General features: G+C 40.3%; 1 protein-coding gene across 1 annotated transcript; it reads right to left on the reverse strand.

Moving 5' to 3' along the window:
* Positions 1 to 1711: 1711 nt before the first annotated feature.
* LOC147307242 (Krueppel-like factor 11) lies at positions 1712 to 5283 on the reverse strand. The gene is made up of 4 exons (XM_086273926.1): positions 5105 to 5283; positions 4010 to 4312; positions 2706 to 3645; positions 1712 to 2491 (listed from the first exon to the last, which is right to left on the reverse strand). The coding sequence occupies exons 1-4, from the start codon at positions 5117 to 5119 to the stop codon at positions 2190 to 2192; spliced, it is 1560 nt and encodes a 519-aa protein (XP_086130052.1). The 5' UTR covers positions 5120 to 5283; the 3' UTR covers positions 1712 to 2189.
* Positions 5284 to 14240: the final 8957 nt, after the last annotated feature.

Below are 14240 nucleotides of genomic sequence, written 5' to 3' on the forward strand. Positions count from 1 at the left end.
CAGACAGAGAAGGTAGTCAGAAATGGTAGATATGTTTTCTGATATTACTACCAATTCACTCCCAAATCTCTTAAACCCAGGTTTGTAACAAAATTGTGTGCAAGCGAGTGACTCTGAATAGGGTTCATAGGCACAGGGTGTTACCTAAAAACACACTGGAAGAGACTTCATCAAAGAAACACCAGATGGACTTTAGTATTAGAGCATTGCAGAAAACATTTCAAAGTTACATTAAAAAATTCCACTAAACTGCTGACCTTAAATGTGTAACAACGTAACGAAATTGCAAAATTTTATTTTAGGTTACAAAACAACATTTACGTGTGTCAAGGTTTGTCTTCCTATTCTCTTCTACAATGAAAAATTCCACAAACATGCCACTGCTACAGTTTTTTAAACAAATGTTTTCCTGACCTTTAATAGTTTAGTCTTTACTGTCATTTCAGAAAAATCTTAATTAACATTTTGATCATTTTTAAAATATGATCTGTTCGGAACTGTGATTAAGGAGACATTGTATAGTAGATACAATTGGTCCCAACAATAACTCCCAGTAATACCTAAAATCTCGTCATTAGAGCATGCCACCTAATCACAACCTATGAATTAAACAAACTCTATTAATTAAAGCTTTAAGCAAATAAATTTGAATAAAATGCATAGTACAAATAATCAATTAGCTACCCTTGAACTCTATACAGTATACTTTTTAATTTCTACTCATTATGTTATCATGTTAATGATGACATAATGGGTAGGCCGCTATTTGTGGAATATCCTTTTTTTTCTTCTTCTTTTCTTGTTTTTTGTTTTTATATTCCGGGCGTGTTTTTTCCATCGTTGCAAGCAATAACATTACACAGTCCCACCAGCAGGTGTCTCCGTAGACCACAGTTCAGGTGGAACTCAGCCAGTTAGTATATCGGTTAGTAAGGCAAATGGGCGGGTGTGCGAGCGAGAGAGGTGATTGGTCGCACCCCCAGCAGTTCCTGTTCCTCACTGTGTGATTGGAAGGGGTGGACTGTTACTAGGTATGGGACCACTGCTTATGAAACTGCGTGTGTGTGAGAGAGAAAGCGGCATCACAAAGAGACAGTACATCTTTATGATTCATAAAAAAATAAAGTTCTAACAGTTTCTCAGAACTTTGCACGAAAAAAGGTCAGGCATGTGACTTTATTCTAAACACCAGTCCACATATGCTAAATACACCAGGGACATTATAATGAACTTAGTAGAGTATTATGCAAGAGCTGTAACTCGTGCCCTCCTTGCTCCCATGTGACAGATCTGAATGTGCTCAAATATGCTTCTAATGAACTCCAATACAGAACAACCAACTTGCCTGTCTGTTCTGACTCATCTGGCTCTGTCTCTGAGCTAATGAACAGGACGCGATGTCCCCAGATGGATTTGCCAAAAGAGCTTTTATAACACCCAGAAAAAAATCATTCAACCAGCAGGAAGCTACCCACAGGCCAGTCAGCACATTTGAAAGAACATGAGTGAGCTTCAGTTGAGGGCGGTGGCGGTAGTGGGAGTCAGCATGACACACACACACACACACACACACACAGGATGTGGGCAGGCACCACTTTTGTGTATTTGTGCGTGAGATGACTGGGAAAGATTGCTGACTTCATCTTGATCCCACACATGATTTTTTTCATTTTTAGAATATGGGAAAGGTCACAAGACTCACAATCACGACTCATTTACCCTTGTTTTTTATTACAAATATGTATTAAATAATATGAAAAGGTAGACAGGGAGATACAATCAAGGTATAATTATGGTACTGATGATTACTATTCATATGTACATTTCTTTTCACCCATCCCCCCCAAAATGTGACAAATTCATTTCATAGTACAACAAACAACACATTCACATACACGTACATGAATATCAACACAAACAAAGGAGAGGTGCAGAAGGTGAAATGTATAAGACAAAACTTCATACAAAGGCTTTGGCAAGAGTGCATACATATAATCACAATTATATAAACAAAGAATCTTTTAGAGAAAATATGTGTACAAATGAGCAGTAGAGCAGGAAGAGAGTCCAGTGCATGATTTCTTTTTCATTCCCATGATTCAAAAGAACAGCAGTCCCATGTGCTTGACTGCTTCCTGTGTGTCCCTCTGGTATCTTGGGAGTGGGTCGGGTGGCAGGTTGTTCATTGTTTAGTTTGAGCCAACAGGTACCAGCATGCTTAGCGCTGCAATGCCAGACTTCGAGGGAGGGATTTTTCCTGTGGCCATTTTGTTCAAACTCCTGACGTCAGCCTGCCAGGAGGGAATTTTCTTTGTGGTCATGTGGCGGCGGGCGTGTTTGGTCAGGTGATCGCTGCGCATGAACCGCCGGTCACACACGGGACACACAAACTTCTTCTCGCCAGTGTGCGTACGCCTGTGACGGGAGAGCTCGTCTGAGCGGGCGAACCTCTTATCACACCCGTCCCAGCTGCAGCTGAAGGGCTTCTCACCTAAGGGAGGACCAAGTGAAGAAAACAAGTGAGTCACATTGTAGTCATAAAAACTTGACACATAACTGAGCTTGGCTTACAATAAAACAATGAGCTCACTCTCTTTCCCGACAAGAATAACAAGGTCGGAGAAGGAATGTTTTACAAACAGGATGCAACACTCATTTTCAGTCCACATTCTCACAAGCAACTCTGAAGGCAGTAAACCCCCCACCTGTGTGTGTTCGAAGATGAGCTTTGAGGTGTGAGCTCTTGAAGTATGTCTTCCTGCAGCCTGGGAAGTTGCAGACATAGTTCCTCCTGCGGGAAAAATCCATCTTTGTGGCTGTTGTGGTGCTGCTGGGTCCTGTTGACAAGTACACAGGGGCTGGGGCCAGAGGTAGTAGCTTGGTGTTGCCCAGGGTCATGACAGTCTGAGGGCAGTGGGTACCCTGAGAGACGGATGACTGAGGGAGGACCAGCATCACTGTGCCTTGGGGCACTGAGGAGCCCACAATCAGGGACTGCTGGACAGGGGGGTTGTTAGCTGAGGTGGGTTGGGGGAGGATGGGTGTGGCAGCAGCCCGAATGCCAGAATTGGATGTCTGAACCGCACTGGGGATGAAGGCTGAGATTATACCCGATTGGCTGCTGACAGGGAACATCTGGCAGATGATTTGAGGGCTTGCAACTGGAGGAGGGGACACAGTTGTGGGAACAGGGGGAGAGGGTGGGCTATTTTGCGGTTGGCTGTTGACAGGAGTTAGGGTGGGGACACTGTCCAAACAGGATTTGGGGGGACTGGGTGGCTGCTCTGTTTTTGAAGGTATGAGAGAAGCAGGAGGGGATGGAGGTGTGGTTATCTGCTCTGTGTTTGTGATGCACTGCTGCTCCTGCTGCTGGGAGACCATTGTAGTAGCTGTTACCATGTCCCTAGCTTTCTCTGGATTGGGGGCCACTGGAATGTGGTGCTGGCAGAGGGTTCTATCCGCAGTGTGGCGGATCACGCTTGTCGCCATTGCTTTGCAGGGCTGTGTGAGGGGGAGAGAGGGGGTCTTTTCAGCAACGGTTGCCAGGACAAGTTGCTGTGTGGATGCGACCAAGCCAGAACTTGACTGCGACGCGGTGCCTGATGATGTTTCAACAAAGCTGGGACTGTGGGGCGGGGTCATACACTGCAAAGAGACAGTCAGAGAGTTAAAAAGTGCATCTACTGTCTCTAGTTGCATAAGAACCTACATTTGCAGTGATAAGCATCACAGGTGGCAAGAAGATAAGACATAAGAATAACCATCATAATGAGCTATAAAACAGTGATTTTTATGACCCTGCCTCTGCAAGAAGGAACTCTGCCTGACAGTCAAACACCTAACTGTAACAAGGTTTTTCTTGTTGTAGCAATTGTCAGCTGCCCCAACCTCATATCATTAACACTTATGCATCACAAGGTCAAACCTTTCAGTCCTTTTAGTTCAAACTATGATGAAGAAATGCTGCAGTGGTGGTGCCCATATGTTGGTGCTATATGATATGTCTTACCAGGGAGGAGAAGGACACAAAGTCCTTTGGGGGGTCTGGAAGTTCTGATGGTGGGAGGGAGTCGCCGGAGTCTGAAGCTGGGGTTAGGGGTCTTGGTTTGCAGGTCTTTGGCTTTGGTTTTGGCTTTTTGCGGCTAAAGAAAAGATCTGTGCTCCAACAGCTCATGCACACCAGAGCCTCCGCTGCTTCCAGGTCAGTGTACTCCAGACCAGAGCAGTCGAAACCCAATCCACTAGAGTCAGAGTGCTCGCTGTCATGCCTCCTTCTCTTTACATTAACCTCACAGGCATCCATATTCTCAGTCTGGGGGGGTGGAGAAAATTAAATTACATTTCTGTGTTCAGGTCACTGACAACACACGTACAAACACACAAAGCTATTTTCCACGCCTATTCCACATTATGTTTATTCAGCTTTTCTCCGATCGCGCTTAGAAGGAGACATTTTTTTATTCTATGAACCCGAATGGAACAAAAAAAAAAAAATTCTATTTCCAGTTATCATCTGCTCAGTCACTCTTCCTGTACCTGAAGTTCCCGGGCCAAAAAGGAGAGGGTGCTGGTGACTACACCCCACCCCATGCACTGCCTCTGGCCCGAAGCCAGGACACCTCCCATGACCAAATATAGACCAAACAGTGACGTGCAGCCGAGATGAGCCATGTGAAATCCCCATAAAGCGGGTTTGCATCAGGAAGTAGGCTTGTCACGTTCCAACTTTTATTATATATTTTTCACAGTAAACAAAGCATATTAGTAATTCTCCACAGAAATACACCCGGACTAAAAAAAATTGACAGCGACAGAGTTGCGCGTGTCGTTGCGTGATATTTTTTTATTTTTCTTATTTTATTTAAGGTTGAATAAAATGCTAAAAATAGTGTTCATGTTAAATATGTTTTTTGTGGCACTATTGCAAAGTTAATTAGACAAAAAATTATAATAAATATACTTTTTTAAAAATGTCGAATTAAGCTTTTCATTTATGTAAGTGCTGAAATGTCAAAGTAAACAAGTGGACGTTAAAAGAATTGAAGTGAAAACAAACAAAAATGTTGCGTAAAGCTAAAGTGACAGTTTAATAAAATTGCCTTACCTCGAGTGAGTCCATTTCGTTGAATTTTCGCGATGGCACTGAGGAATAAAATATTTTGATATCGCGTTTTTGTTTCTGAAGCCAGTTTAGAACAAAGAGACGGCGGTTGCCAGAGCTGCTGCCTGTTCCGATAGGGTTGAGGTCGTCTTTTCTCTGACTGGCTCCCTTTTCTCTCAGCTGTGTGTGTAAAACGTGGGGGGTGAAAAGGAGGAGGGGGAAGGGGAAAAAAAAAAAGAATAACAAAACTCACAACACGCAAAGGCGGGTGGCAACACTCCACCAATCACGAGCGTGCGTGTGAAGAGCTTCAGCCAATGGGAGAGCAAAAAGCGCGTGAACAGTGCGTGCTCGCTGGACGGTTGGAGGAAACAGGGTGCGTGGTCGTTGGTGGGCGTGGTCACAGGAGTCAGCAGTGTCAGGGTAAACCCGATGAACTGCCATCCGCCAAACTAGGCGAAAGGTCGTTTCAGTGTATGCTGCATTCATGGGCTGTAGGAATAATCTCTCGGAAATCACACATAACATTAATTTGGAGCTTAAGCACAATGTATGTCCTGGAGAATGGTAAATCGGATTCATTTTAGTATATGTTAGAGTAATATATTATAAGACAAGAATGAAAAACAATGGCCAATAAATGTTCATAAGTGATGACTGGTGATTAAAAATTATTATTTTTATTAGATCTACCTTTCACAGTCTAAACATTTCATCAGACATTTTTAAATATTCAAATAATAGCCGCTATCTCTCTCTTCTTTTTGATATTAAATAAGAAATTGCAGTGAACCCTCTTATATGAAGTTTTGACTGTATTTTTTTCTGCTTTTTTGTGATGCTGTACGATATGTTTTTTAATAATCTAAAATAGAATGAATAATACAGCAAAAAGTCCACGTCTAGTTGATTATTTTTGAAAAGCATTTGCAATAGCTCATAAGCAAGCAAACATTTGAATTTGTAGTTAACTATCTAGAAAAACATTTCAGTAGGCATATTAAAAAAAAGCTTTAAAAAAGCACCGATTTAATTGTGCTTTATACTCAGCTGATTTGACTGAATTTATGGAAATGGGTCTATCTGAGAAAGGTAGCGAAGTCATTTTTACCAGCTTTTCCCACAATACCTTGAATGCAACACGACTGCCTGCCGAAACGCGGGGTTCTGTCTCCCGCGCTCGTGTGTTTTGTTTTGTTCTGCTGTTTTTCAAGGTGTTTATGTCGTTTTCTTGCAGCTGTTAAGCAATTGATTACGTATCAAATTCACGTTTTATAACACAATGATACTCAGCCAAGTTTCCTAAAGCTTGTTGTTGCGATCTTTAACTTTGTTGCTAGAAATAATGTATCACTCCCATGTTTCAGTTTTTCCCCCTCCACTGTAAACTAGGCCATCCAGGAAAACACACCAATTCACTGTCAGTCATGTTTTCCTGTTTTGTTTTTTTTGTCATAATCCTCGAGCCTTCTTTTGTCTTATTGGGTATTTTATTTTTATTGATCATCTTCATACATATGAAGACATGCTATGGCTTAAAATAATTCAAGTCTCCACAGGGCAGTACATGCTTATTTGTCCTGTATGTAGGGCAAAGGGCTTTCTGTGTTATGCATTGTGCTTCTGACTCTAAATATGTTCTGAAAGCTTTATGTAAGTGTGTGCTGCATGTTTTTCCTGTGTCCTATTGTCTGACCATTTGTATGAGCACATCTACATGTAAGAGAAACCAAACTGGTCCTGACCTACATGTGCTGTTAGTTACATCATCACCAACTGTATTTGGACAAAAGGGGGAAAAATGTGTCAGAACTTCTAACAAACTTCTGGAAACCACAATATGAAAAAAAGTAAAAATCAGTGCTTTAAAAGCATTTTCTTGTTGTTCTTTTTATTTTTAGTATAATCACAAACTTTGAAGGGAATAGCAGGTCCACTGTGATTGTTATGATTACCATTGTATTTTATATTTTATTTCTAGTCATTGGTGCTTATACAATAAGAATCTGAACACAGTTTACCTAACTGTTAAGGTGCTGCTTGCTTGCAGCAGGGAGGGGAGTAGCAGGTGTGTCGGCTCAGCCTTGGCAGCGCATGGCTGCTAAGGAGGGCCTGGTCTCGGTATGACTCACATAAGCATGACCTCAGGGAGCATTGAGGGCTTTGGAGCTGCGGTAATGCAGTTTCATTGCCAGCTGTTAGAGAGAAGAGAGGGGAAGAGGGAGGAGCTGCTAAGAAAACCAGTTAGCATGCAGGCATGACAAGCAGCCGGGTCTTACGACAGCAGCCTGTTTGTGGGCCAGTTCACTTCATCTTACTTAAGGGAATCTGGAGGAAAGGTTATGCTGGCCCTATCTGGGCCTCTGCATGCACAACTCCCCTGTCCAACCCCCCCCACCTCAGCAACTCCTGGACCGGAGTCAGGAAATGGGGGAGTTGCCCCAGTGAGGTTAAATATATCACCAGGGGCCACATTTCACTAAGAGCCTCTGAACTTTGACACCCATCCACAGAGAAGGGTTTCTTGTCTAAAAATGTAAAATATCATAAATATCACTCACATTAATCCAAATTTATTCATCTGTTTGCTAAAATATGAGGGTGTGCGCATTCATAACTTCACTATAAACAAACTTAGCACGATCTCAATTCATTTTTATGGACCTGAATTCAAAGTGAAGCCTGCAAATATGTGGCAAGATTGTTTACCTCCCAGTTAAAGAAGACATGCACAACCAGTTTGTAGTTCTTGCTGTCCTTTGCAGAGCTACGTTGTTGTTTGCAGATCATTGTTGCAGCTCGAATGTTGCAACCCTTGGCAACACTTGCACGGTTTCCTGATAGTCACACACGCTAATGCTAATATTAAACCACTCAGAGTGCTTTGTGGGCTCAGCGAAACACTGTCCAGCAGTTGTTCCTTTTCACCATAACTACAAACTGGCATCTGGGTGAAAGGACACAATACATAACTACATGGCTGATAAGGAACATTTGCAGTATGTGTTGAAAATGATGAATTACACACTGACATAAAGACACTATTTTACTTTATTATATTTGAAGTTGAGATTTGCAAAGTTATGAAAAAAACGTGTATTGAAAAACAAAGCAAAAGACAGAATGGATGTTTCCTTTAGAAAAAATTATTAAAGTGTGTTTTTGTATATTTTAGAGTCGCTATTTAGTCCGTAAATGTATGTTTTTTTTAGCTTAAATATTATTTTGAATGGGCCTTCCAATGGACTCTGACCTGTTTAGGGTGTACACCACCTTTTGCCCTATGACAGCTGGGGAAGGCTCCAGCCCCCCTGCCCCCACAACCCTGAACAGGATAAGCGGCTAAGAAGCAGCTGTATAGTGCTTAACAGATACATTAGACCACACGTCATAAAAACAAGAAAACACAAATATTTTAGAAATCTGTCAAAAATATATTTAAAAATAAATCCTACTGAATTCATTGAACAAAATTCAGGTTTTTGTACACAGATTTGAGCAACTGTACATTTTTGAGAAGTGAGAAATGAATCATGTAGAACATTCAACCACTAAAACATTTTGTTTCTGTTCAGGAATGCAAGTAAATACATTTAATTTGGCATTTTAATTAAAAAAGCCAAATCATTATTTTTTCTGCTTTTTTGTAAAACAATACATTTGAAGGCTCATGGATAACAACAATTATTATATTTTTAGTATTAAATATATCATTTCAATTGAAGAGGTCTAATAAATTGTTCTAATAATTTTTACAATGACCAGTTATTGTGTCAATTACTGGCACAATTACTAGTTCTAAAGGAACTTCACTGAAAGAATCCTTTGAGTGTGCATGAATGTAACAAACAAAACAAAGCAAAAGCACTGAAATACGACTGAACTCTTCATCTTAATAATCACAGTTGGTATGCAATCGCTCTCAACTTTATTGGAAAAAGAGGAAAAACCAATTTTATTTCCTGCTCCTGATGAAATTTTTTGGTGTTTATTTCCAGCCACAGATGACCTGTAGTAGTCTGCAGTGAAGGATGTTTTATGTACCTCACACCATGTGACTCCTCCCCCTCTCCTCCTACACATAAGAGTGGAGCAACAACAGGGAGTTCTCATCCAGCAGCCGACTCCTGATTGGTCAGAATGGGATTCTGAAGACAATCTGTTGCTATGAGAGACTGACTTGTGTGCTGCAAGCTTGCTGTCTGTTGTCCTGGCAACATGAGGAACAGGAGGCAGGTTTGAGGGCTCCCTGGAGGAGCTTTCCTAGAGGAGACGATCTAATGATGTGTGGTGCCTAATGATGTGGGCTCCATGTTGTTATTAAATATTACACTTTGAATTTTGTTCTGTGCGGCTGTCGGGCCACTTGGTTCTCTGTGCTGCTCTATTCATCATCCCCACTTTCTAACACCTACATTAGTTACATTACAAACTATTTCTGTGCTCCATTGTAAGTCTGAAAACAGCTCAGGTCTACTCAGTGTGTGCTCTGTTGAACCTCACTATCCTATGTGCTCTCTGTGTTTTTAAGATATGGACTCCAGCCAATTGTCTTTCTAATTCTGGGCATTCGATGAAACTCAGGGGCATTAAAAGAAATACAGCATCAAAAAAGAATTTATAAAAAACAACTAGCACATTTTCAGGCTCATGAGCAACCCCAAGACCTGGCTATGAGGGCACCACAAGTTACAACAAATACAACACATAACAATATAACAAGTAAAAAACAAACACAATATTCCATACAGACAAGTGAACATAAATAAGTGAATAATGTGCGATAAAAGTGTGCGGCAATCGCACTGACCAAAAAGGCTATTCTCTCACTCCTTTAAAATGGACTTAAACTCCCCCATTGTAACCATTTCTGAGATTTGTATGCTGTTGTGATAGCGTAGGCTATATTGGTTGTGGCTTTTACACAAAGAAACAAACAGATAAGAAGGAACCAGCCAAAGCAAAGATTTATAGATAAAAGCCAACCAATGGGAAAGTCTGCGGATATGAAGAGATGGCCAGTGATGTACACAATTTCCACAGGCAATAATAAACCGTAAAGAACAAAAGCACAGTATCACAACTGCACAGGCCTTAAATGCATTGCTTTGTGGTGCGGTGAAATTATTTGGAACCTTAAGGAAAAAATCATAATCCTACTTAGGTAACTGTAAAAATGGTTTTGTGCAGAGTAGTCTTTTTCACAATATTAAACATTAGACTGTATCACTGTATCATAATTCATTAATGTATGTATGACTTTAACACTGCAGCAGGAGATAATTTTAATTAGATTTCCACTACTGGGCATCTTTCCTTTTAGTAATAAAGCATCCATTTATCACTGCACCTGGGTTATTGACTGAATTTTTAATTTTGTGGGTTTATGAGTTCTGCTGGTTTTGAGAAGGGACACCCACTTTGGATCCTATCAGTCCATTCAAAGGGTTTTATTAGAGGTAAACAGACCGATAAGAGCCAGACTGGGCCCTCTATCATCCATTCAGATGGATGGCCACCAGCTGTATTATAACAGAAGACTCCAGAATGAAGGGATTATGTAATATTTATAGTCTTCTTTTAGTGATGCAATTTCATATTCCCTGGTGTTTTTAAGTTTCTTTGCTTGATTATAGATGAATTTGGGTTTATTAGTTCCTGTTTGTGCTTCTACTATTGTTTTACTGGTTGTCTTTCTGTGCCTAGTTTGTATGTTTGAATCCTTGTCTCTGTGTCTCTGTGTTTGGTTTTTGGTCTCATGTGTTTTATATTTCATTTGACTTCCCCTGGTCTGATTATTCCAGATTTATTCCCACTGTGTTTCCCACCTGTTTTCCCCTCACCTCATTACCTTGTGTATATATTGTCCGAGTCTCCCTTTGCCCTTTCTTGTGTCCTCCCTCTTTGTAGTGTGCCTCTCCAGTTCCCGTAGAGTAATTTGGGGCTTTTGGTTATTCATGTCAATGTTCAGCCTTAAACCTGAAAACAGTTGTATTCTAATATTATTAGTAGATTTATATCTATATTATATCTATATATGTAATCAGAACTTTTAAAAAATGACATGGAGTATAAACTATAGTAAAGTAGAAGTAGAAAATAGTATAAAGTATAACAAATGTACTATAGAGTAGTAGTAAATTAAGAAGAAAACGGTGCAAATATATTAAAACTGCTCTTCAGTAAAGCACTTGAGTTCCTGTAGTACAGTTTCTGTACTGTAGCGGGAACTCCGAGGATCTCTGCAGGAACAGCCAGCGCAAGCTCGCTTTGGTTCTTCACTATAAGTGTTAGCAACTCTTTGTACCTAAGAATATTTTCTAAGTCTGTTGTAATTACATTTACTAAGCTGTGGTCTGTTGGGTATTAAAAGGAAAAGGATGGTGTTAAAAATGCAATGAACTCATCAGGAGCGGACACGGACAATGTTCATGGAGCAGGGAGAGAAGGGTCTTCTGAAACCTCCTCTTCATCCGCACACTTCACTAGAGATGACTCAGCTTTCCTATGCAATATCTCTTTACAACTCTATACAGCAGTACTTTAAACCCTTCATTTTAACCCTGAACTGCTTGTTGTACTTTACACTTTGTTTACGCAGTCACTTTAGTTGTCTTTTTCGGCTACATTTAATAACCTGTTGTTATCTGCTGTTGTAACAATGCCGTATGTAACTATAGAAATTTTGAAATCCAGTGCCAACGCTTAACTTACTAATTTCAATTTAAATCAATTTCTTTAAATCAGGGGTGCCCAATCCCGGTCCTCGAGAGCTACTATCCTGCAGCTTTTAGATGCATCCCTACTCCAACACAGCTGAATCAAATGGTTTGATCTCTTCAGCATGCCATCATGTTTGGCAAAGGCCTGATAACAAGCCATTCATTTGATTCAGGTGTGTGGGAACAAGGATGCATCTAAAAGCTGCAGGACGGTAGCTCTCGAGGACCGGGATTGGGCACCCCTGCTTTAAATCATATAAGAGAAGAGTTGTGATCAGGAACCACTTTCCTGATCAGTCATCCATACTTACAACAGAAGTTCCTTCATGACACCAGCAGTGGGTTTAATGCAAGACGTTATGCTAACTCAAACTAGTTGAAAGAAAATGTCCAAAACACACATTTTTATTTGTCTTTACAGGATATATCCACCATCATTTATGCAAATTAGTGCATTTCAATAAAAATAAAAATCTCATTGTGGCTTCATAATGTGGTGGCTTACACTATTTTTCTCCCAGGAGGAGACAAAAATCCCTTTGGGTTTGTGTCAGAAAGAGCATCTGCTGTAAAAAAAAAAAAAAAAAAAATCTGATAAATCAAACATGTGGAGCTACCTGCTGTGGTGACTTCCTGTGAATAAGGGAACAGTTGAAAGTAGCTTTCAGGGCATTTTAATGAGATCATTTGCATATTCAACATTTTAGAATACAAAAACATAATAACAAACAGTTTTATTCAGTAAGCAAATAATTCAAGTTTATTTATATCGGGCTTCCACAGCCATAAAAAAGTTTCATCATGTGTAATAGTAGAGTTTTTTTCTAATCTATTCTCCTGCAGAATGAGAAAGTAAAAGACAACAGATGGTGGAAGACACTTGAAGGCATCGCAGTGTGGCAACATGACAACATGGCAACATGGCAACACTGGCGAGGCTGGTTGGTTAAATTCTAACCAAATGAGTGCTTTCTCCTCTTTATAACTGCACAACTGAACCATAAGAGAGCCCCCTCTTTTATGATCATATGTTTAAAGGGATCAGATTGCTTCTGTAGCCATAAATGGTAGTACTGCATGAGTCTACCTACTTACTGACAGCTGTAAGCAGGGCCGGGTGGGTAACTTTGGTGAGACAAAACTGGAGGTTAGAGCAGGTAGCTACTAATTTGCAGGTTTTTGTTTTGGATCCCTGTTTAGATGCTGAAATGTCTGCTTTTGTACATGACCACTAATAAAAATAGACAGACTAAACAACTAAGTTCAATAAGCATGACCTGCAATCACTGGTCTGTCTGCTTTCCAAGGTGTTTGGCTATTCTTTACATAACTTTCCCACACTATAAAACTCAATGCTGACATCATGGCTCTAGTCCAATCATCTTTCTGACCTCCTTCTTTAAGCCAATCAGCCTTCACTCTCAACCTAAATCACACTGCTAATCTCTCATTCTCTCTTGCAGATTCCTTCGTGCAACTTGCCTCCTCTCCATCTCCGCCTTACCCAAATCACTCCATCCAAGCCTCCATGTTATCTTCTCCACCACCAGCTTCTAGACTCTGGGGAGCGGGGTGAGGGGGTTGTTTGCCCTAAATTCTATTAATGCTGGGTGTCTATTCAGTAGTGATGGACCATCCAAGCTTAATCACTAGATAATAAATTCTGTATATCAATAAATCATGTTCAGCTCCTTCTTATGATCTTTCCTTATTGAACTAATATTAAGAACATTAATTTGCTCCAAAACACACCGATAGAAGCTGTAAGATTGTCTCCACAGACAGGAACAGCAGGAATCAACATCTGCATCTATTGATAACAGGATAGAGAGAAAGACGTTCTCCAAAAGCTGTGCAGCTGATTATAAATGCAGTTATAATTAATGCTGTTATAGCAAGCTGTAGGCTGTTCGCCCAGTTAGAAAGGGTATTTCTGTTTTCTGTGATGTTTTTTTTTATTGGCTGAAGAAAAAGAAAAATATTCCTGTTTGGTTTTGGTTGGTTTGGGTGGGCCAGACAACTTGCTTGCCTGGCAAGATTCAGTAAAACAACCTCCAGGGCTGGAAAATGAAGCAAATGCAAAAGTACCAAAACAAAAAAACTGCCATTAATCTGACCAAGGCAGCTTGAGGTCTATGGACTCAGTGGTCTTTATCAAGAAACGACTAAAAACAATTTTTTTTAGACTTGTGTTTAGTTAACTCTTTTTCCCCCATTTTTAAAAAAATACTCTGTTATTTTCTGGAGGAGCATTTTGTGATCTTAGTCTTGAAAAGTGATATATTTCAATAAGGAGAACTCATTAGAAGGAAATGAACATGATTTATTGATGTAAAGAATTCAGTTTGAGGTATTTGGCGGTTAGACCCCAACGGCCCATCATAGTGGTGATAGGGTTTAGAGCAGGACCCTCCCAG

The sequence above is a fragment of the Aulonocara sp. 'chitande type north' Nkhata Bay genome, linkage group LG19 (genome assembly GCF_057382095.1).
Source record: "Aulonocara sp. 'chitande type north' Nkhata Bay isolate Kocher_YH1m ecotype deep benthic linkage group LG19, A_spYH_male_GT1.1, whole genome shotgun sequence".
Taxonomy (NCBI): Eukaryota; Metazoa; Chordata; class Actinopteri; order Cichliformes; family Cichlidae; genus Aulonocara; species Aulonocara sp. 'chitande type north' Nkhata Bay.